Genomic DNA, 24647 nt, shown 5'->3' on the forward strand with positions numbered 1-24647 from the left:
GTGTGCTCTTATTCTGTTTTATTTGTTCTATTTTCTAATTTAATTCTTTATCTATAGACTTAAAACAACTAAAATTTTTAAGCTGTATTTCTAACCGAGCATTGTGGTATTCAAAATTTTTGCTAGCCATGGCAGATTTTGAGATAAATTGATAAAGGTGGCTTAAAATTGGAAACAAAGAGACTATTTTGTTTAATTATGTTAGACTGGTGCACAATGTTCTCAGATGTGTTTTTTCCCAGCTGGAGAAACGACAGCTCTGGTGGTCTAGTGGTTAGAGCGTCTGCCTCAGATGCGGGAGGTCATTTGTTTGATCCCCTGCCAAGTCATACCAAAGACTTACAAAAATGGTAATAACAGCTGCCTCGCTTGGTGCTCAGCATTAAGAGGTTAGCGTTAGGACTGGTCGGCTTGGTGTCAGGATAATGTGACTGGGTGGGACATCAAGCTACCTGTCTTTGGCATGATGCCTCAGTGCTAGAATTTACTGTCAACTGTCGCACTGCAGATATTGTAGCAATATGACTGAAAAATTGTTAAAGCTACATTAAAAATCCAAATCACACTAACACACACACACACACACACCAGCTGGCAAAACATAAGTACCATTTTGACATTAATTGCTTAAAGAATCTGATTTGGTTTGGTTTGTTTTGGTTTAGTGCTTTATGGCAAAGCAACACAAGAAGGTTAGTACCAGTAAGTACTGAAGCAATCTGAGTACAGTTGCTTGCCCAAGGTCACACCCATGCTACTGGCCCAGTGATAGGATTTTGAGCACATATCCTTTTGGTTGCAAGTCCAGCACACTAACTACTAAGCCACTGCATTTCCCAAAACTGTATAAAGACATTGCCTGAGAAAGTTGTTGACTTTAAAGATAATGTTGTTTATTCAGCAAATTTTAAGGATGTTTAAAGGATTTTCAAGTTATTTTTATCATTTCATGTACATTGTTAAAAGTGTTATTTGAGCTTTATGTTTGCAATATTGGAAGTATTGATCGTGATGGGGGTTTATGCAGTTTTTACATTTTACCAGCATCTACCATTTAGTTCACACCACATAGTCAGTCTTGTGCTGAAGTGCCTAAAAGAACCACTTGCTTTCATTAGGTCATTAGGTCAGCCAATATATAGATATATCAAGGGATTGTACCTTACATTGGTGTTTTAGTTAGGATACCATCTACACAAAGTGGTCAGAAAGTTTAAGAGCTAACTTGCCCTTGGTGTCAAACGACCTGACTGACCCAGGATGAACAAGTGCAGAACAAGGTAAATGAACTCCAAAAACATCAGGAGTGTATTGTTTGTAATTCTAAGTGTGGATAATGTGGATGTACTCTTTGGAGCTGTGTACAGTATATATAGTCAGTAGTACTTCTAATATCACCAATCCTGCATTAGTACCATCACTGTAATTCAGATAATTCAATCTGATGGGATTGCCTATGGATTTCACCTTGAAGGAAATATGCAAGCATGACTATTTCAGAGGTTTTAATTCATGTTGAAAAACCTGATTGAGAGAAGACTTCCCAAAAGTGTGGTATTTATTGTTTTCTGAAGATTTTATTTCAGGTATATTTTCTAACATCTGTTGATTTGAGAGGATTATTACTTAGCAAAAATTAATATTTTACAAAAATTAGTATTTGTACAAGATCAAAATGTGATGAACACAGATCAAGAATTGTAGCTTGCCCTTACAAATTAGAATCTTTTGTAAACCAAATTGTTAGTAGCTTTTCCTCGTTAAATAATTAATTAATATAGCATACACATTTCAAAGATATGGCACTCATTATGAAAGTGATATAAAATTGCAGTTTGGTGGTTTGGTTGTATGCCGGCCGCGGGTGACCATCAAAGGAAGGTAATATTACATTCTCACATCGTCAGTTTGATTTTTGCCAGGATGGATCTTAGTGTCATGAATTCTGGGAGAGAATCAATGTAACATGATGTGATTAACAATGTCTGTTTGTTATCAAGTAATGAAGATTTTTTAATATAATTTTAATAATTGCAATAATAGAACTTTGAGAGAAAGTATCAGAGTGAACAAAAAGAGAGCTAGATCTTTGGATACTGGAGTGATTTGTGCAGGTCATAAATTGCATTTGACCGCTCCGGTGGCCTAGTGGTTAGAGCATCCGCCTCGGATGCAGGAGGTCGTGGGTTCAATCCCGGACCAAGTCATACCAAAGACTTAAAAAATGGTACTAACAGCTGCCTCGCTTGGCTTTCAGCATTAAGAGGTTAGTGTTAGGACTGGTCGGCCTGGTGTCAGGGTAATGTGACTGGGAGGGACATCATGCTATATGTCTGCGGCATGATGCCGCAGTGCTAGACATCACTATAAACTGTCACATTGCAGACATCGTAGCGATATGACTGAAAAATTGTTAAAGCTACTTTAAAAATCAAAATCACATCACACATCACAAATTGTATTTGCTGTCTTTTTTTTGCGTTAAGTCTGTGTACACAAGAACTTACATACTGACAGAATTCACTCAACAACATATCCTTTTCTTTGTGGTTTTTTAAAATAAGAGGAGTCATGTAATTTCAGCCGGTACAAAATTGGATGAATTTTTAAACCCTGGTATTAATTTGGGCGCAAACACTAACATAATACATTTCCCAAAATATTTTTAGACTGAAATGACCTTTACATGAGAGAGATATTCATCTAATAACAGCATAAAATAAAATACCTGACTATATTTTTAAGTGATTCTGTATTGCTTGAACCCCTAACTTGTAAGAATGACTTTTTTGAGATACATGCATGTAGCTGGAGTGGACCGCATGTTATACATGCATATAGATTAAATGGACCACATGTTATACATGCAAGTACATAAAATGGACCACATTATACATGCTTATAGATGAAATAAACCACATTATACATTCATGTAGATGAAATGGATCATGTTATACATGCATATAGATGAGATGGACCACTTTATACATGCATGTAGATGAAATAAACCACATTATACATGCATATAGATGAGATGGACCACATGTTATACATGCATATAGATGAGATGGACCACACGTTATACATGCATGTAGATGAAATAAACCACATTATACATTCATGTACATGAGATGGACCACATGTTATACATGCATATAGATGAGATGGACCACATGTTATACATGCATGTAGATGAAATAAACCACATACATGCATATAGATGAGATGGACCATATGTTATACATGCATATAAATGAGATGGACCACATGTTATACATGCATGTTGATGAAATAAACCACATTATACATGCATATAGATGAGATGGACCACATGTTATACATGCATATAGATGAGATGGACCACATGTTATACATGCATGTAGATGAAATAAACCACATTATACATGCATCTAGATGAAATAAACCACATTATACATTCATGTAGATGAAATGGATCACATTATACTTGCATATAGATGAGATAAACCACATTATACATCCATGTAGATGAAATGGATCACGTTATACATGCATATAGATGAGATGGACCACATGTTATACATGCTTATAGATGAAATAAGCCACATTATACATTCATGTAGATGAAATGGATCACATTATACATGCATATAGATGAGCTGGACCATGTTATACATGCATATAGATGAGATGGACCACGTTATACATGCATGTGGATGAAATAAACCACATTATACATTCATGTAGATGAAATGGATCGCGTAATACATGCATATAGATGAGATGGACCACATGTTATACATACATGTAGATGAAATAAACTATATTATACATTCATGTAGATGAAATGGACCACATTATACATGCATGTATATGAAATAAACCACATTATACATTCATGTAGATGAAATGGACCACATTATACATGCATTTAGATGAAATAAACCACATTATACATGCATTTAGATGAAATGGACCACATGTTATACATACATATAGATGAATGAATTGAATTACATGCTATACATGCAAGTAGATAAAATGAATTGCATGTTATGGTTAACTGCATGTACTTTCTGAATTCAGAATAGATACAATCCATAAAATAGGATTCAGCCAGCTTGGCTGTCTTACATTGTGTCATACCACGCATAAACAACCTGATCGGAAAACTTTAAATGCAAGTTTTTCATGATGGGGGTTTGTGGGAGGAATTTGATGGATTGGTTGACTCAGTTAATTGTGGTAGGCTGATTACCATTGCAAAGAATTATGTTAGCTAGAATTTAGTGAGATTGATGTGAACAAAAAAGTTACAGGTGTATATACACTCTCCACACAATTTACAGTCAGGTATGTTGATAAAATAATTTGTCTTTATTACAGCTAAGTCTATCATCTCTTGATTTATGCTAGCAGTGTTGGAGTAGTATATCATGTGCATTTCTGAAATATGTGTTGAAGTATCAGTGTAATGCCCCATCTTTTACCTACACAATTTACGATCATTGTGCAGATCTGATTGCATACAGATTTTATAGTGTTGATGAATGCAAGTATTTACCAATAGGGGAATTTTTTTGCATGCAAATTGTCAACAGAAAATTCATGAACAATACAGTTGTATTACAAGTTGTTTTTATGTCCAATACAAGTTGAATTAATCCAAGCAGTATGTGTGTCTGCAATTTAGAATTGAAGCATTGTACAGTTAGCCCTTAGATCAAGATGACAACCCAGTTTTTTAGCCAGTTTATAGTGTTTATTTGTAACTTAAATGTTTTAACAATTTAAAAATTATTTAAAAATTGGACAATAATGGAAATGTTACATGACGTTTCCCTACCACCACCATACGAGCCACCCACCCTCGGGCTTAGGATGGTAAACAGGCCTATGGTGCCCTCCTGCATATGTTGGAGGTCACGGGTTCGAACTCCAAACAAGTCACACTAAAGGCTTATAAAAATGTTACTAACAGCTGCTTCATTTGGTACTCAGCATTATGAGGTTGGCCTGGTGTCTGGATAATGTGACTGGGTGGGACATGATGCTACATGTCTGCAGCATGATGCCCCAGAGCTTGATATCACTATAAAACTGCCACACTGCAGACATCTGTCAATACGACTATAATTGTTTAAGTTACCTTAAAATCTAAATCACACATACAACTCCTTCATGTTAGAAAGGTGATGAACGAGTCAGCTGTTTTTTTACCCTGGGATTTGTACAGTGATGAGACAACAGCATAGAAGGCCTTGAACAATTTATTAGAAGTATCTGGTTCATTGATAAAAATTGAAATCGTTTATGATTTTTTAAAAGGATGTTACACTTTTTAGCCTCTTTGTTTTGTATGCCTGTTTTGAGGTACCTAAACTTACCATATATACTAAGTTGAGTCAAACTACAATCGTTAATGAACCTGATCTGTCATAGCATTATGTGCCTGCAGAACAGGGTATATGTTGTTTGTTCTCCTAATTGCTCATACCAAACTGTACATTCCCAAAATCTGCCTTTGCATTTATGATGCAACAGCAGATATGGGTCTGTGCAATTTGCATTTGGACTTGACTTTTAAGGGTGTATAAACAGTACTCAGTAACATGTATTCATCTTTATAATGATATACTTAAAAACCCATTAAATATGTGCATGTACTTACATGACACATTTTCACTGGCTCATAAAATTGTCATGGATTTTTCAGGGTTTTTTGCCTAGCAAGTGTAGATCTGGTGTAGGTATCACTTTTCATTTGGCATTGTTGGATTTGTTGTTAATGTCATCATTTTGGACAGCAGCAGCATAGGTGTAAATGTTAAGTTGTTATGCCCCAAAATGCTTGCAGTGGAAGAATCATGGTTTGGTGTCCAGCCATACTAAAATGCTTGTTAACAAGATTGCAAACAAGTGAGACAAATACAATTTTGCTAGAATGTTCATATATACATGGAGATAACTCATTTTGATTTTGATTTTTTTTTACAGATATTGTTTGTTCTGAAAAAATGGGATTTTAGCATGACGACATGGTATAGACAAATTAAATTTGGCAGGCTTAGTTATATTTGTATGTAGATGACCTGATTAGATATTCTTGCCATCAAGGACAGGGGAAAGGAAAGTTTAATTCTCTGACCTGTATCATTTTCCGAAGAATACATTTTGAACCAAGTATCATATACATGCCTCCTGCTTCAAGGTCAGGGTTATGACAAGTGAAAATATAATTCTCTGAATTTTATATTTGCCTGGAGCTTGCTTTTGAGCCACTAAAGATGTTTTAGTTGAACTGAAACCAGTTATTTATTATGATTAGACAGTGTGTCACATACAGCTATTCCCATTTCTTGGAGGTGAAGGGAAAATGTAAGTTTGTGACCTCTGTGCATAGCTATAACTTTGGAATCAATAAAGATATTTTGATACAACTTTAGCCTGTTATATATCTTCACAGTTTTTCAGTCATACCCTTAACCTTCAAGGTCATGGTCACAATAAGTAATAGTGTAAGTAATTTCCCTGTTTCTGTATTCAGGCAGTCATTTTTAACTAACCATGTGGGTTCAGAGATGTAGACTAAGCCCAGTTTACCATCCTGGATGCTGCAAGAGGCCAAATTAGATTAACCTTCTTTGCCCTCGGTTGTATCCAATGATGATTTCCAGATGAGGAGGTGTTGGTCCTGGATGTTTTAAAAATATGCAGTTGATATATAAAATTAGATGTAGTTTAAGGATTTTGACCTGAGGGTGGGTGGGATTTACACCTTTTGGGGAAGCCTACGTTTCTTTAACACAATGTGGCCATACATATATACATTTTCTTTTAAATTGCCACATATACTTTGATGAAACTTCACCCTAGTTAGCACCTTATTATCCTATCTAGTCATATCATGGTGCCATTTGCAGAAATTTTATTTTACTATTATCATGATTTTGAAGTACTCGTGTACTTTTATCAGTACAGTACATACAGTTTAAATCTTCCTTGTGCTATACTCATCATTTTGGTATGACTAACATTCTACCTTTCCACATGCCAGGTTTGTTCTGTGAAACGCCACTTTAAATTTCCTTCCATTTGTCGTCTCACTAATGTAGATAATGGTTGCAATCTTAAATTTTCATTCTGTGTTAAGGTTTTGTTTTAATTATTTCTTCAGATCTTGAATTGTTCCAGTGTTAAAAAATATTGACCAGTGCACTGCACCCTGTCTCTCTAGAAAGCACCCTGTCCTTCTTGGGAGCTGCCTTGACTTACATACATTGCATGTGGTAACATTTTACTTGTGTATTTTGGACATCAACTTGACATATCCTTAGATGTTTTGACATGTTTTGCCAGTGGTGTGATCTTTAGCATACCAATGTTCTTTCTCATAGATAGGGACCATACTTAAAATGTTCTGACAGGCAGCTAGTACCTTGCCCTGACTATTTGTGTACAACACTATTGATTAATTAGGCCTCCACATTAACATATTAACCCCTGGAAGTTTTTGTTGTTTTTGTCTGAAATTCGAGTAAACATTTTTTGAAAGCTATTTCTGAGTAAATCCTAAAACACCACCTTCCAGGTGATCTTCCAATAACATACTGCCTAGTTGTGTTAGAAACCTCGTTTTTCATTGGCTATTTGGCTCGCACATGAGCAGAAGGGTAAAAGTTGGAATTCTTTTTTTTTTGCTTAACGGACCCATTATTTTCGTGTCGAGACCACTCGTTATTCCAAATGCCCATCTTTTCCTACTTTTTGCAGAGGTTCGTCTGTCTGTTTGCAGTTCATACCAGTCTGCCTTAGATCTGAAACAAAAAGTTTCTAAAACACCAGACACAAAATCGGATCCGACTACGAGCAAATTTTTGGATAGAAAAAAATTGGGTCAAAAAAATGAGGTTTTTCCCTTTGTCTTTTGTAGTGCAACTAGAAATTCCAGATTTTTTTTTGTATCATTGTAGAGCTACATATCTCTACCTTTCTATAATAACACCCACTTTAGTGTATCATACATGACCTTGACTCTACAGAACTCAGCAGTAGGCTACTACCTCGTGCCACTTAAACTCGTCACCAGGGGTTAATGGCGCCGTTAAGGTGTATAGGTCCTTTAGTAATATCCTTCTCCATCCATAGGCTGTTCATCTGTCTCCATCCATAGGCTGTTCATCTGTCAGTCTATCCATATGTCTCACCAACCATTTACACTTCTCATTGTTTCTAACCAGCATTACTTAAAGGTCACCATCCGAACTATAACATTTTTTTTTTTTTACATCAGGTTTGTATTACATGGTAGGTTAATTGCTTCTTAAATGTAGATATGCCTTTTAAATTGATGTCTTTTCAGGCCCAGTTTTGATAGAGTTATTGCCCTTTTTTTTCTGTTAATATTATATGATCATCCATACAGCAGAAAAGCTTGGTAACCATTCAGTACATTTTGATTAAGTGTGGGGTGTGTTCACATTGTCTTAGACCAAGATGTGCCTTGTGTGAGTTTTTGTCTTGTCAGCTTTATTAGTGATACATTTGTGGCCCTTTAATGCTTCACTACATATGTTTCACACGAGACATTGTTTCTAACCAGCATTACTTAAAGGTCACCATCCGAACTATAACATTTTTTTTTTTAACATCAGGTTTGTATTACATGATTAAATGTAGTTATACTCACACAAAAGAATTAAAAAAATTGTCATGTGTACAGAAAAATAATTTAATTACTCGAAATAGAAGTATACAGTGCTGTTACTTCCCCTTAGCTACGATTTCCCACCTATAGAGGATGCCAGCGAGAAATGACATACACATAAGACAAAGTACATGCTTCTTGTTGTCAAAAAAAAAAAACAATACAACTATGGATAGGGAATATTTAGATGAAACTATTGAAAACTAATTTACTGTTCATCCTTATATCAATATGCTGCCTTTTATGGATTTGTCTCATTTAGAGTTATGGACCTTGATTGCCTGTCCTTCTTATTTTGCATTCTACAGCATGACTTTACTTAGGAATGTTGCATTTGAGCCGTTTCTAAGGATTATTAGATTTCAGCCAGTTTTCAAGCATCATTATACTGATGAGATTTTGAATGAGTTGGATTTACAGCATTTCACATAATCATAATGAAGACTTATGTCCCCTTAATGCCCATCATTTCCAACATACATAATTTCCTTTTTAATGATCTGCCATTCAGATTGTAGCGAGGAAGGACCTTTGCACACATCACTTTAAGCTGTAGTTAATGCTGGGTTTAGGACCTCTTTTGATGCACACATTAAGTACTAGTTCTAATTTAGGCAGGGTTTATCACAAAGATCTGAGGACCTCTGTGATGCACACATCAGTATTAGCTGTATTAATGCTGCATTTATCACAAAGATCCGAGGACCTCGGTGCTGTACATGCCAGTACTAGCTGTAGTTGTTGCTGGTTTATCATAAACATCACTAGTCCACTTTTAAGTGGTGAATATCTATTAGAACAGTTGTGAAGATCAGTCTATGTTCCAGTATTCACATGTATCAGAAAGCTTAAGTTTCACTGTCAAGATGCTTTATTTAACTTGTAACGGCATGAGAAGGTCAAGGCAAATTTAAATGCAGACATTAGTCTACCATCGTACCTAGACTATCCCAACTTCTTGCTCAAATTAGAATATGCATTATAATGTCTACTGTTAATTACAGTTTTTACAGTTTGGCATGCAGCAAGCATTGACAGCTAGAAATATCATACCACTAAAGTTATGGCTCAGACATGAACATGGTTATAATTGCTGCTTGGGTAGGCAGAACTAATTGTAACTGACACTGTGAATTTGGCACATGATTCTAGTATATTTCTTTTTTATTTTAATTCATATGTTCTTCTGTTGTTTTAGAATGAAAAGGACATATGATGGATGACTATGCAGAAATGGCAGCCTCTGAATGAAGTGTTAAAATTTGACTCGTCACTTGTAAGAATTCGTCAGTGTCTGGGTCATCATTGTCTGGGACAGTTAAATTGTGATCACCAGTGATTTTGGTTTGGATAAGTCTAATCATGAAAGCACACCAGTTACTTGGGCGATTTGTCCTTGTAATTCTGGCTTTTGTGTCACTCTATACACTGGAGGCAGCAAAGTCGAAGTCTCGGAATTCACGAAGAGATAGTTTCCAGGAGGATCAGTACTATTATTCTACCAGGGGAAAGCCCCACAAACGGGAACGGAGTGAAAAACCAAATATCATTTTCATTCTTACTGATGATCAGGATGAGCTATTAGGTTTGTATAAAAAATGCAATTAAATCAATTAATTATAATGACCAGGAATAATATGTAATAAATATTGAAAATGTTGTCAAGTTGACATGTACTTTTTAGATGTTTTTTATTGTTTTAATTGTTATCTTTGAACACTATCATAGTGGCGATCTATTGCCTTCATGTTGTATTCCCATTGTATTTGGCATAGTGTATTGCCATTGTATTTGGCCTGGTGTATTGCCATTGTATTTGGCATGGTGAATGTTGGAGTCCTAATTTTATACCATTCTTTTTCAAAATAATGTGGACATTGATGCATTTCATTAACCGTCGTAAGCTCAAGGCTTTTGTAAAGTAAACGTTTGGTACCCAAGAAGTGTAACACTGCAGGGGTGATCTCCCTTATATAGTCATATGCTTCTATAATCTATCTCATAATTGCAATCATATATTTTTTGTAATAATAAGAAAAAAGAGCCTTCTGGAGAGAGGAAGAGTTTTGTGAGTTTTTTGTGTGTAAAACTTAACAAAATGTTCAAAAAAGATTACTGAAATAGTTATTGGCTAGAAATGAGCTGGGGGGTTGGAACCTGTTCACCACACCCAGGAAAAACATTGAGGCTTATAACCCTTTGGGGGTAGTTGAATATGTACTATCCTTATTAATGGGGATAAGAATGGTATGAAATTATTATCGCTTATGAAAAGGAACTAATTTCAATGACATCATTTGCATCGATACATTTTTGCATGCAGCACCAGGTACCATTCACACTGCCATTTTAAAATCAGCACAAGTACGTACCAGCATGTTTACCATAAGGCCAAATAAAAATGTATGTCTGGTCCTGATGAACCAGCCAACCCTTTTTTTCTTGTGCTGACCCAACATGGAGGCGGGGGGGTCAGGTTAAAAAAATTAACAAAGGGATGTAACTATGATTGAAGCTAAAATTCAGGCTGTAAATAATGCTTGTTTTCTTGTTATGTTTCATTTAAATGTCTGGACCAACAGCAACAAAAAAAGCTTGTATCAACCTGCCTATTATTTTTTTCAATGTAACCAGAATAACATGTTTTTTTAATTGGCCTTGTTAATTTATGTTCAGTATTGGTTCATTTCTATCTTACATGTTTGTTAGAAATAAATAGCAAAATTGCAGAGCAATGATCTGTGGGCAAAAAAGAGTAATAATTGAGTTTTGTATGAGCTATAACCCTGACCTTGACACTTGACTAATCATTTGTCATCAGTTTTTGTATGAGCTTTAACCTTGGCCTTGACATTTGACCAAGTATTTGTCTTCAGTTTTGTATGAGCTATAACCCAGGCCTTGACACTTGACCAAGCATTTGTCTTCAATTTTTGTATGAGCTATAACCCTGGCCTTGACACTTGACCAAGCATTTGTCTTCAGTTTTGTATGAGCTATAACCCTGACCTTGACACTTGACCAAGCATTTGTCATCAGTTTTGTATGAACTATAACCCTGGCCTTGACACTTGACCAAGCATTTGTCTACAGTTTTGTATGAACTATAACCCTGGCTTCGACACTTGACCAAGCATTTGTTTTCAGTTTGTTGTATCAGAATATGTAACATAAACTTTATGGTATTATAATTATTATTTTTGCAGCATTGCATTAAAAATTTATTTTGACATCACTTTTGTCATGCAGTGTCTTAGAGCATGTTTTGCTACTCAGTTATGTAGTCTTCGTATGCCTCCACAATTGCTGTTCAGTTATATAGTCTACATATGCCTCCACAATTGCTACTCAGTTATGTAGTCTATGTATGCCTCCACAATTGCTACTCAGTTATGTAGTCTTCGTATGCCTCCACAATCGCTACTCAGTTATGTAGTCTTCGTATGCCTCCACAATTGCTACTCAGTTATGTAGTCTGTGTATGCCTGCACAATTGCTACTCAGTTATGTAGTCTACATATGCCTCCACAATTGCTACTCAGTTATGTAGTCTATGTATGCCTCCACAATTGCTACTCAGTTATGTAGTCGATGTATGCCTCCACATTTGCTACTCAGTTATGTAGTCTACGTATCCCTCCACAATTGCTACTCAATTATATAGTCTATGTGTGCCTCCACAATTGCTACTCAGTTATGTAGTCTATGTATGCCTCCACATTTGCTACTTAGTTATATAGTCTGCATATCCCTCCACAATTGCTACTCAGTTATGTAGTCTATGTATGCCTCTACAGTTGCTACTAGTTATGTAGTCTATGTATGCCTCCACAATTGCTACTCAGTTATGTAGTCTATGTATGCCTCCACAATTGCTGTTCAGTTATATAGTCTGCATATCCCTCCACAATTGCTGTTCAGTTATATAGTCTACATATCCCTCCACAATTGCTACTCAGTTATGTAGTCTTTGTATGCCTCCACAATTGCTACTCAGTTATGTAGTCTTCGTATGCCTCCACAATTGCTGTTCAGTTATATAGTCTACATATGCCTCCACAATTGCTACTCAGTTATGTAATCTATGTATGCCTCCACAATTGCTACTCAGTTATGTAGTCTTCGTATGCCTCCACAATCGCTACTCAGTTATGTAGTCTTTGTATGCCTCCACAATTGCTACTCAGTTATGTAGTCTTCGTATGCCTCCACAATTGCTGTTCAGTTATATAGTCTACATATGCCTCCACAATTGCTACTCAGTTATGTAATCTATGTATGCCTCCACAATTGCTACTCAGTTATGTAGTCTTCGTATGCCTCCACAATCGCTACTCAGTTATGTAGTCTTTGTATGCCTCCACAATTGCTACTCAATTATGTAGTCTGTGTATGCCTCCACAATTGCTACTCAGTTATGTAGTCTACGTATGCCTCCACAATTGCTACTGAGTTATGTAGTCGATGTATGCCTCCACATTTGCTACTCAGTTATGTAGTCTACGTATCCCTCCACAATTGCTACTCAATTATATAGTCTATGTATGCCTCCACAATTGCTACTCAGTTATGTAGTCTATGTATGCCTCCACATTTGCTACTCAGTTATATAGTCTGCATATCCCTCCACAATTGCTACTCAGTTATGTAGTCTATGTATGCCTCTACAATTGCTACTAGTTATGTAGTCTATGTATGCCTCCACAATTGCTACTCAGTTATGTAGTCTATGTATGCCTCCACAATTGCTGTTCAGTTATATAGTCTGCATATCCCTCCACAATTGCTGTTCAGTTATATAGTCTACATATCCCTCCACAATTGCTACTCAGTTATGTAGTCTTCGTATGCCTCCACAATTGCTACTCAGTTATGTAGTCTATGTATGCCTCCACAATTGCTACTCAGTTATGTAGTCTATGTATGCCTCCACATTTGCTACTCAGTTATGTAGTCTACATATGTCTCCACAATTGCTACTCAGTTATGTAGTCTATGTATGCCTCCACATTTGCTACTCAGTTATGTAGTCTGCATATCCCTCCACAATTGCTACTCAGTTATATAGTCTGTGTATGCCTCCACAATTGCTACTCAGTTATGTAGTCTATGTATGCCTCCACATTTGCTACTCAGTTATGTAGTCTGCATATCCCTTCACAATTGCTACTCAGTTATGTAGTCTATGTATGCCTCCACAATTGCTGCTCAGTTATGTAGTCTATGTATGCCTCCACAATTGCTACTCAGTTATGTAGTCTATGTATGCCTCCACAATTGCTGTTCAGTTATATAGTCTGCATATCCCTCCACAATTGCTGTTCAGTTATATAGTCTACATATCCCTCCACAATTGCTGTTCAGTTATATAGTCTACATATCCCTCCACAATTGCTACTCAGTTATGTAGTCTTCGTATGCCTCCACAATTGCTACTGTTATGTGGTCTATGTATGCCTCCACAATTGCTGTTCAGTTATATAGCTCAATTTCTCTAACACTCGTGAAGTTTGATGAGTCATAGTCATTCTGGCACAAGGCAGTTTCAGTGACCTACTTCTCAGGTATCAGTAATTACATAAAGTTTGCAGTTTGCTCATTTTTTCGTTGCTAAAGAAATCCTACATACCTGATACCCTCGGATGTGGGAGGTCATGGGTTCGAACCCCAGCCAAATCAGGCCAAGAACTTCTCAAAATGGTATTAACAGCTGCCTCGCTTGGCACTCAGCATTAAGAGGTTAGTGTTAGGACTGGTTGACCTAATGTCAGGATAATGTGACTGGGTGGAACATCATGCTACATGTCTGTGGCTTGTTGCCCCAATGCTAGACATCACTATAAGCTGCCACACTGCAGACATCATAGAGATATGACTGAAAAATTGTTACAGCTACATTAGAAATCCAAATCACAGACATACCTGATTCAGTAATTAATACTCCACTTTAGCAGGTAGAACTTAGAGAATCCATCAAATGCTGTGGTACCATCGAAAGATCCCACCCATGGATCAGGATTTTATGGGATTTCCCTATCCCACACTAGGTTATTATGGTGGATTATTTTTGTAGCATTTCTCATTAGGAAATAGTGTTAGGGAAAACAGTCATATTGCCGGTATGGAGATGACTTTGAAAAGAACTATTTTGTTGAACTTTTTCTATCATTCAGAATAATAAAGTTTAGTTTACAGCAATTAAATGGTTGTTAACATGAATTACGATCTCTAGCCCAATAAAATTTGGCCATTTTGATACAAGAACTGTAAGAAACATTGCAGACATTCATGATGTCATAAGCATAATTACATCATCAGCATTGTCACTGAGTGTATTTATGTGAGATAGGCATCTCTCAGGTGGCACTATACAGTTTCGCATTTTGCATAGGGTTAGGAATTTAAAGAAAAAGAATGTCCCCGGGTTTTCCTCACTGGTTATACTGGCTATTTAAAAAAGACCTTGTATATCTTAGGTATAATGCAAAGAACCTTTAATTCCCTTTATTTTGGTGTATGATTGATGGGTGTACTATGGGTTATAGAGTATACAGCTTGGCCTTACTTCAAATGTGCACCTTTCAAAAAAGTGCTAGCTCTACTTGGTCATTTTCACTTCCTGAACTTCAGAGGTCAATTGTATAAAAAAGAGCCGATAACTTTTTTTACATTTTATATATTTGGTAATTCATTCATTGCACTTTCAGAAGCTGGTATTGTCTAGTCTGGCAAAATTCATTTTCCCTATTTTAATAGCTGCTATGTATAGTGTACTTCAGACTAATTCAGACTGATTTTTTAACACAAGGGAGCAGTCATTTTAGTTAGCAGTGTGCTTAAATCATGTAAAATTTCCAAAAGTACAATATCCAAAAGAAATATCATCCACATTACATTAATGTAGCATAGAGGTATGCAAACGTTCTCTCCACTGTGCATGTTTTAAATGCGAACTACTTCACCTTACATACGTCACTCTCTCAAAAGTACATATTATCTGGTGAGCGCCACCATAAAGAAGATGTAGGTATTATTTTTTATGATTTAATTATGTTTATATGGCTGAAACATTTAAGTCGCAAGCATCAAAACAATCTTTATGAATAATTCTCCTGCCTTTTTCCCCACAGAACAGTATTAATGAGAGTCAGAGTCTCTAATAAGTCCAGCCTACTCCCCCCCCATGATAAAAGTGAGCTATTTTAAGAATGCACATTACATTTTGTAAACATAGCAACCAATGTTATGCTGAATGACAGGAACATGAAACTAGCCAGAATTATTTCTGAGATATCAACAATGAATTTTACAATTAGAAAAGGGAGGTAACTCATCAGCTTCATAAAGGTCAAAGGTCAAAGTGTAAAATATTTGCCTATTGTTTAATATGGAAGAAGCGAATTCACTTTCTCTTCATTTATTTTTTTATTTCATTGCAAATAAATGAAAAGAAACATTTTCACCATATATTTCTGTCACTTATTGCAACAGTTTTAAATTTAAGTTGACTCTATTCCTATATTCTAAGTCTTCTAATTTCCCCATAATTAAGGTCACTACTCACACAAATATACCTCATGGCAAATTATGTAAGCAAGAGAAAAATGATCATAATTAGCTTATTTTCATGCTTAAATGCAATATGAATGTACCATTTTATTCAGAACATCATACATAATTATATGAAAGTAAAAAAAAATAATTGCAAACATTTTTTTATTTTCTTTAAGGTGGCGCTATACAGTTTCGCATTTTGCATAGGGTTAGGAATTTAAAGAAAAAGAATGTCCCCGGCTTTCCTCACTGGTTATACTGGCTATTTAAAAAAGACCTTGTATATCTTAGGTATAATGCAAAGAACCTTTAATTCCCTTTATTTTGGTGTATGATTGATGGGTGTACTATGGGTTATAGAGTATACAGCTTGGCCTTACTTCAGATGTGCACCTTTCAAAAAAGTGCTAGCTCTACTTGGTCATTTTCACTTCCTGAACTTCAGAGGTCAATTGTATAAAAATGAGCCGATAACTTTTTTTACATTTTATATATTTGGTAATTCATTCATTGCACTTTCAGAAGCTGGTATTGTCTAGTCTGGCAAAATTCATTTTCCCTATTTTAATAGCTGCTATGTATAGTGTACTTTAGACTAATTCAGACTGATTTTTTAACACAAGGGAGCAGTCATTTTAGTTAGCAGTGTGCTTAAATCATGTAAAATTTCCAAAAGTACAATATCCAAAAGAAATATCATCCACATTACATTAATGTAGCATAGAGGTATGCAAACGTTCTCTCCACTGTGCATGTTTTAAATGCGAACTACTTCACCTTACATACGTCACTCTCTCAAAAGTACATATTATCTGGTGAGCGCCACCTCACCTGATTTTCTCAAGGGAGTTAACTGTATCCCACATGATTTTCTCAAGGGAGTCAACTTTATCCTACATGATTTTCTCAAGGGAGTTAACTTATCCCACAGGATTTTCTCAAGGGAGTTAACTGTATCCCACATGATTTTCTCAAGGGAGTCAACTTTATCCTACATGATTTTCTCAAGGGAGTTAACTTATCCCACAGGATTTTCTCAAGGGAGTTAACTGTATCCCACATGATTTTCTCAAGGGAGTCAACTTTATCCTACATGATTTTCTCAAGGGAGTTAACTTATCCCACAGGATTTTCTCAAGGGAGTTAACTGTATCCCACATGTAGGAATTCTGCAGACTTTAGGTTTAAATAAGCATAATAGTTCTAACTTGTAACTTATGTTTAGACAGAGAATTTTTTATATTAAATTATTGTTAAGATAAATTACAGATATATATTATGCTGCAGTGTGCAGTATTGAATTACATATTGTATAAACTTAATTACTTGTCAAGTCAAACTGCAAACAAGAAATATTCTGATTTGTTGAGGTGTAATGCACATGCAGATCTGGGTCTGTTTTGTTTATTATACTGATTACTCCTAACAAATTGCACAGACCCAAATCTGCTGGCACATTATGCAGCGGCAGATCTGGGTCTGTTTTGTTTATTATACTGATTACTCCTAACAAATTGCACAGACCCAAATCTGCTGGCACATTATGCAGTGGCAGATCTGGGTCTGTTTTGTTTATTATACTGATTACTCCTAACAATTTGCATAGACCCAAATCTGCTGGCACATTATGCAGTGGCAGATCTGTGTTTTGCAATTTGAGGTTGGACTCGTGTTATAAGCAGATATATGGTATATTAACTTGTCTGAATTAGTTTTAAAATGTGCCCTTTTTTAATTAACTCTTTAGTCCTGCTTGCCACATTTACCAGTTATGAGGTTGTACCATACTATTCAATACTGTAAAGTCAACAACATTTATGATAACCAAAACAGGTTATATTACAGAAAAGGAGAAATGTATTTCTACAATGATACTAAATAATATGGACTTTCTGACTGTGTTAATATATACAGTGGAAATATCAAAGCTTTTTTTACATCCAATTTTTTTAAGGCTAAACTTAATGGTTTCAGAACAAAAGTTTATGTTTAGATTTTAGAATTTTTGGCCTTAGATCTTAATCAGAATGTCCTGCAGGGACAGGTGAACCTTACAAAGATTAGGATCAGTTTGAAATTTGGAGTAAACAGGGGCCAGGACATGAAAATCATCGGTCCAATATGAAAAAACTCCAATTGACCATCAGTACATGTGCTGGCATGATGGCCAATTAGGATAAATTTTTTATACATCTAAGCATCTGGCTAAAGGAAAATCTCTTGGAAGTGGACATGTTTGATTGCATTCATAAGTAACCCAAAAGTGCTTTACTTACATTGCAGTTGGAAATGAAAAGAATCTCCAGGGGACAACGAGTTAAAAGTCACCTGCTGGTAGAATTAGCTGCATACTTCTATTTGTTTGTCAGCCATTTTTGTCTTAACACAATAGTGGTATGGCCATGGGCACCTGCACATAGGGGCAAGGGACATTCCTCCCTGGATTTTTCCTGTATACATTTTTGGCCGACTTTCTTAAAACTTAATAGCTGACCAATACATGTTTCTCTCCCTCCCACCCAAGGATTCTGCAGACACCCCTGTGTAGGGCATAAACGATTTTACCTTTGTCTGTCTGTACCTTATCCTGGTCCATCTGTCCATTACACTATGGGTAAGTTTTGCATTTTACCTTTGCTCATCTGTTGATCACATCTTTCGCATTTATATTTGAGGCACTGGTGGGGCAGGAATATTCCATGGAGACATTTCTAGTAATGCCCCACTACAACGTTGGTAGGGAGGGGTGTCATAATTTTACCTTTATTTCATGGATGATAATTGCTATTTTCTTCAGGCTATTTAAAACATCCTGCAGTCTTTTTAGAATCTTAGCAACAACACTGATGTGGGTACCTTAGATGCCTTTCAAGATAAATGGATTTGTAAAATTGCCAAGTTTTAAAATTAGCTGCTGTATATGAGGCACAGCAGGTACAGTGTTTTAAAAACTTCTAATAAGTGACACTAATCTGACCATTTAATTATTGGGGGTGGGGCTGGGATTGTCTTTCAAGCCAGGATATTTTTTCATCTTTCTTTTATCTCAAGATATTTTTTCAGATAATATAATAGATATAAGTAGGGTTTTTTCTTCTACAGATCAGAGCAAGAACTTTTTGAGAGCTCGTTTGTAGGCCGGAATTTATTTTTTTAAAGTAATCTTAAACTCCCAACCTCCACCAGTGAAAAATAAAATGGTTGATCTTGAAGAATTCATGATAAATGAAGATGAAAAATGTTTGACCTTAGATGCCTAAAATTTTTTTGATATGCCAGAAAATAACTTTATCTTGTCAGTGTATTTTTTATGTTATTTTATGTTGTCAGTGCATTTTTGCTGTGCTGTTTTATCTTGTCTGTGCATTTTTGCTGTGTTAATTTATCTTGTCAGTGCAGTTTTGCTGTGTTATGATTTATACGTACCATACTAGTTGATGTGCATGGTTACACATGTGACCATTTCATAACTATGGGTTACAATGATGCCACTCTGGTGATCTCTGTTCCTGTGTTTACCTATTTGAACTCACCTGGCTGTATAGTCAAGTGAGCTCATGGAATGGACTGCATCCAGGCACATTGTGCCAACAAATGTTGATGTAAACTTTGTCTCATAAAACTACAGTTCCAACTTTGACAAAATTTGGCAGAATTCATAAATGACTTTCAGAATGTATAAATGATGCCAATCCTTCACAAAGACTGTCCAGTAAAAGATGACCAAGACTGTCCAGTTGAAAATGACCAAGATTATCCAGTTGAAGATGACCAAGACTGTCCAGTAGAAGATGACCAAGTTTGACAGAAGCATCCTGGTATGAAGTGCTTTCAAGTTCATGCAAATTATGCCCATCAGCTTTCAAAATATACCTGCTGTACCCAGAATGGAAACAGCTTCAAACAGCTTCTCAAAAACTGCTCAACAAAACTTCACCAAATTTGATAGAAAGCATCCAAGAAGATACTGGCAAGCTTTCTCACGTACCCACATTGGCCAAACCCGAGACTTGAACATATGCAGACAGGTGAGATGGCATTGATCCATAAAGGTGAGCACTTCAGACCACTCTGGGCCCCTACAATGTATTGGACAAATTATCCTAGTATGACATCATATACAAATAAAGGTACCAAACAAAAAGAGAAACTACAAAACAATTGTTTCATGGCATATGCATTCAATAGCATAGAAAGAAATTTCTGCAGAAACATCCCATTGTCCCTGATTTCTTGGCCAACTATTGCATTTTGCTCTTAGGCAGTTGTCAGAAGGTGGGCAAACTCAGGCTGCCTTAGACTTCTTGTCTCACTAGCTTGTGAAAATGATATCTATTCATTTATATACATTATATAAATAAATGATTTTTAAAAAAACATTTTGTAAATAAAATTTTGAAACCATCTAAAAATGTTTATATCCTTCATCAACAGCTTGCCTTATTTGATGTGTGGTCATCACCCCAGTAGACATGTTGGCTGTTTTTGAGACATATACGCACTAGGCAGCATGATGCCAGTACTTGGCTTGTTATTGCCCATTTCAAAGATTTAAAAAAAAATAAACTGACATCCCCATATTGGTGCAGATATAGTTAAAAGCACAGAAACAGAAATGGACATGTGTATAGGCAGATAAATGGATAGATAGAGAAGACTTTGGAAAATAGCTATTTGAAAGAGAGAGAGAGGCTAATTAACAAATGTCATCTAGTCAAATTGACGAGGTGATCTGCAGCAGAATATTTTCACAATTAAGGTTTCGTTATTGATTTTAGAACACTTATTTTTGTTCATTAAATGGCTCGCTAAGCACAAAAGAAGTACATGTCTCCTGTAATTTTCATGTAAACAGATCTTCACAAACACCACTTGTGGTTGCTAATGACATCAGTCACACTGTGAACTAAATCCTCCTGGTGTTTAATGGTTAGGGTTTTATTTCCAGAAACACCTGCCAAAGAAATATCTGGAATTTTATTATTTCCATTTAACACTTTTTCACCATAAAATATCAACATGCAGCAAAACAATCTTCAGAGTTGACAATCCAACAAACTGCCTGAGGTTAACATAGGGCCTTAAAGTTTGTTGTTGTTGTTGTGGGGTTTAACGCTATTTTTCAGCACATGATAGGCTATGCATGGCAGCCAGTATTAATGGTGGAGGAAGAACCTGGGAAAACACCGGGAAGAACCACCGACCCACGAGAAGCTACTGGCAAGCTTTCTCACATACCCACATTGGCTGACTCCTAGACACGAACCCACACAGACAGAGGTGAGATGGCAGTGATCCTTAACGGAGAGCGCTTTAGACCACTCGGCCACTCGAGCCCCCCTTAAAGTTTGAAAATCCTGGATACATACAGATTTTACAGGAGTCGGGCAAGTGGCCCTTTAAATCCATGGATTGATTTATTGGATTAGAATGCCCTTAAATCTTGATGATGATTAAGTTCAAATTTTATCTAAACTCTACCAGTAGTTGTATCATGATATAAATATTTACATCTATTTATACATATTTTACCTTTATTTCATTCTTTAAATTCTTGTATTTCTTGCATGAAGCAAAGTGTGGTTTCCCTCTCCAATACTATTAGAAATTAGAACCTATTTTTCCCGCTCCTGTGTTATTTGATGTTTCCTTGAAATTTGCTGGAATATATTGAATTACAGGCTTGGATCATTTTGAAATTTCTGGCTTAATTGAGTATGAAGGTACCAGATGTAACAAAATGTCATGAATAATTGAAATTTAAATTCAGTTGGATGTATTTCTCATCATTTTGGGAAGATACCAAATTGTATAGTATATAGCATTAATATTTTTTTTTAGTAGTTAGGTCCTCAATCTGTATAAACTGCCACACTGCAGACAGTATGACTGAAATGTGCTAAAGCTATGTTAAATTTCCAAATCACACACACACAGAGAGCTCCCCAGTCATTCATGATCAGGTTTTCTTTTTTAAAAGAAATTTTAAATTAGAATATATTCATAATTTTGTCTTCCCTTTTTAAATATAAACACAGAGTTAATGATCTCACATCAGTGGCTGCTCACTCCTTCATGTGGGCAGCTTATGACAACACAGTAAACACACACATGTATACACTGTAGTCACAATCAACTGGGACTGCATAACCAAAGAAGTCATCCAAACAAATGTTAGTGGATGCAGTTGTTTTCATTGATACTAATTTTAGTATCTTTGTCCCCATTCCCATCCCCGCCCTCACCTTCAGGCCATAGAAAATAAAATATTTTTTCTGACTGTGGTCATTGCCTGACAAAGGTTTTGATTGGGTTGGATATTTTTTAATGTTCCACTCAATTTAATCAGTGGAGCCTTACAGCATGTCATCCATAAATTTGTCAATTCTTCCTTCATTCCATCTGTCTATTTATCTGTTTCCATTTCCATCTGTCAGTGAACAATCTGGTTTCCACAAATTGTATTCCTTTATTGATGTAGGGTTTGTTATGGTTGGATTAGGGTGGGGTGCTCCCAAGATTTTATCTAAAATATTATGGAACTCCCACCCAAACTCTATTTTGGTTGGAAGTTAAATTAGTGAAAGATAGATGTACAGCTCTGAGCCCCCAGTCAGCAATGCCTACTATTAAATGATTGAATATACCAAGAAAGTGAAATTCAACGAATAACAATTTAGTAACAATTCAATAGTCAAATGATTCCAATTTCCCAAGTACTCTCCTTCCACTTGACCCTGTAATAGCCTATCTCATCCCTTGATTAGTATTGTGAGCTAGATTTCCACCTGTCCTTGTATTCTACTCATCTCTATAGCCTTCTCTCCTATTCCTCCCAATTCCTTCTCCTCTTCCTCCAGACTTTCTCCTCCTCAGCTTCTCTATACTCCTTCTCCACTTTCTCCTCCTTGACACCTTTTCCTCCTCAACACTCTTCACTGATTCGACTTTAGTTGCCTCTGACTGCTCTGCTGGTCTCACTTCCATCTCCACCTCTTGGAAACTCGGGACTCAACTGAACTGGAAGTTCTGTCCCCTAAAATGCTTCCTGTGAAAATACAAGAACAGTATAATATTTTTCCCTAGCCCTCTCATCTCACACTACACCCAGCCTATCATCAGATAACGGCTGTTAAATTTATTTGGTCATGCATTCATTCACATTGAAATACTCATACGTTCTTGTATGGTAAAGCAACATCATAATAAAAGCACAGTATCAATTACTTCTCATATATACATCAATTAATTGTGTCACATCAGTACATATTCCCAATCCCATTATACTAAACAATATCATAAAAATCAGACATATTTCTTCACAAGGGACTTGAATTGGTCCAGTATTAAAGGAGATTATTGGGTCCTATATTAAGGGACATTTAATTTAATGGGTGTGATATTAAGGGACATTATTGAGTCTGTTATTAAGGGCCATTAATGGTCTGATATTAAGGGACATTATTTGGTCTGATATTAAGGGACATTAATGGTCCAATATTAAGGGACCTTAATGGTCTGATATTAAGGGACGTTAATGAGTCTGTTATGAAGGGACATTAATGGGTCCTATATTAAGGGACATTAATGGATCTGATATTAAGGGACACTAATGAGTCTGCTATTAAAGGCATTAAGTTATGCTAATGAGTTTGATGCAAGGGACATTAATGCATATGATATTAAGGGATATTAATGAGTCTGATATTAAGGGACATTATCTGGTCTGATATTAAGGGACATTAATGGGTCTTATATTAAGGGACATAAGTTATGCTAATGAGTCTGATATAAGGGACATTAATGGATCTGATATTAAGGGACATTAGTGGCTGTGATATTAAGGGACATTGATGAGTTTGATATTAAGGGACATTGATTGGTATGATATTAAGGGACATTAGTGGCTGTGATATTAAGGGACATTGATTGGTATGATATTCAGGGAAATTGATGAATCTGATATTAAGGGACATTAATGAGTCTGATACAAGGGACATTAATGAGTCGGATATTAAGGGACATTAATGAGTCGGATATTAAGGGACATTATCTGGTCTGATATTCAGGGATATTAACGGGTCTTGTATTAAGGGACATAAGTTATGCTAATGAGTCTGATATAAAGGACATTAATGGATCTGATATTAAGGGACATTAGTGGCTGTGATATTAAGGGACATTAATGAATCTGATATTAAGGGACATTATTTGGTCTGATATTAAGGGACATTAGTGGCTGTGATATTAAGGGACATTGATTGGTATGATATTCAGGGAAATTGATGAGTCTGATATTAAGGGACATTAATGAGTCTGATATTAAGGGACATTAATGGATCTGATATCAAGGGACATCAGTGGCTATGATATTAAGGGATATTGATTGGTATGATATTCAGGGAAA

At 35.9% G+C, this 24647-nt stretch overlaps 1 protein-coding gene across 5 annotated transcripts in view; it reads left to right on the forward strand.

The window, feature by feature from the left end:
- LOC149783531 (extracellular sulfatase Sulf-1-like) overlaps window positions 1-24647 on the forward strand; it is a 212231-nt gene that overhangs the window by 111271 nt on the left and 76313 nt on the right. For all 5 annotated transcript variants that reach the window (XM_089931784.1, XM_089931786.1, XM_089931783.1 and 2 more), the window contains one exon: window positions 9885-10271. In XM_089931784.1, the coding sequence (XP_089787910.1) occupies window positions 10049-10271 (223 nt within the window). In that variant the 5' untranslated portion in view covers window positions 9885-10048. The remainder of the gene's footprint in view (window positions 1-9884; window positions 10272-24647) is intronic.

The sequence above is a fragment of the Sinohyriopsis cumingii genome, chromosome 14 (genome assembly GCF_028554795.1).
Source record: "Sinohyriopsis cumingii isolate HCF-2022 chromosome 14, ASM2855479v2, whole genome shotgun sequence".
Classification (NCBI taxonomy): domain Eukaryota; kingdom Metazoa; phylum Mollusca; class Bivalvia; order Unionida; family Unionidae; genus Sinohyriopsis; species Sinohyriopsis cumingii.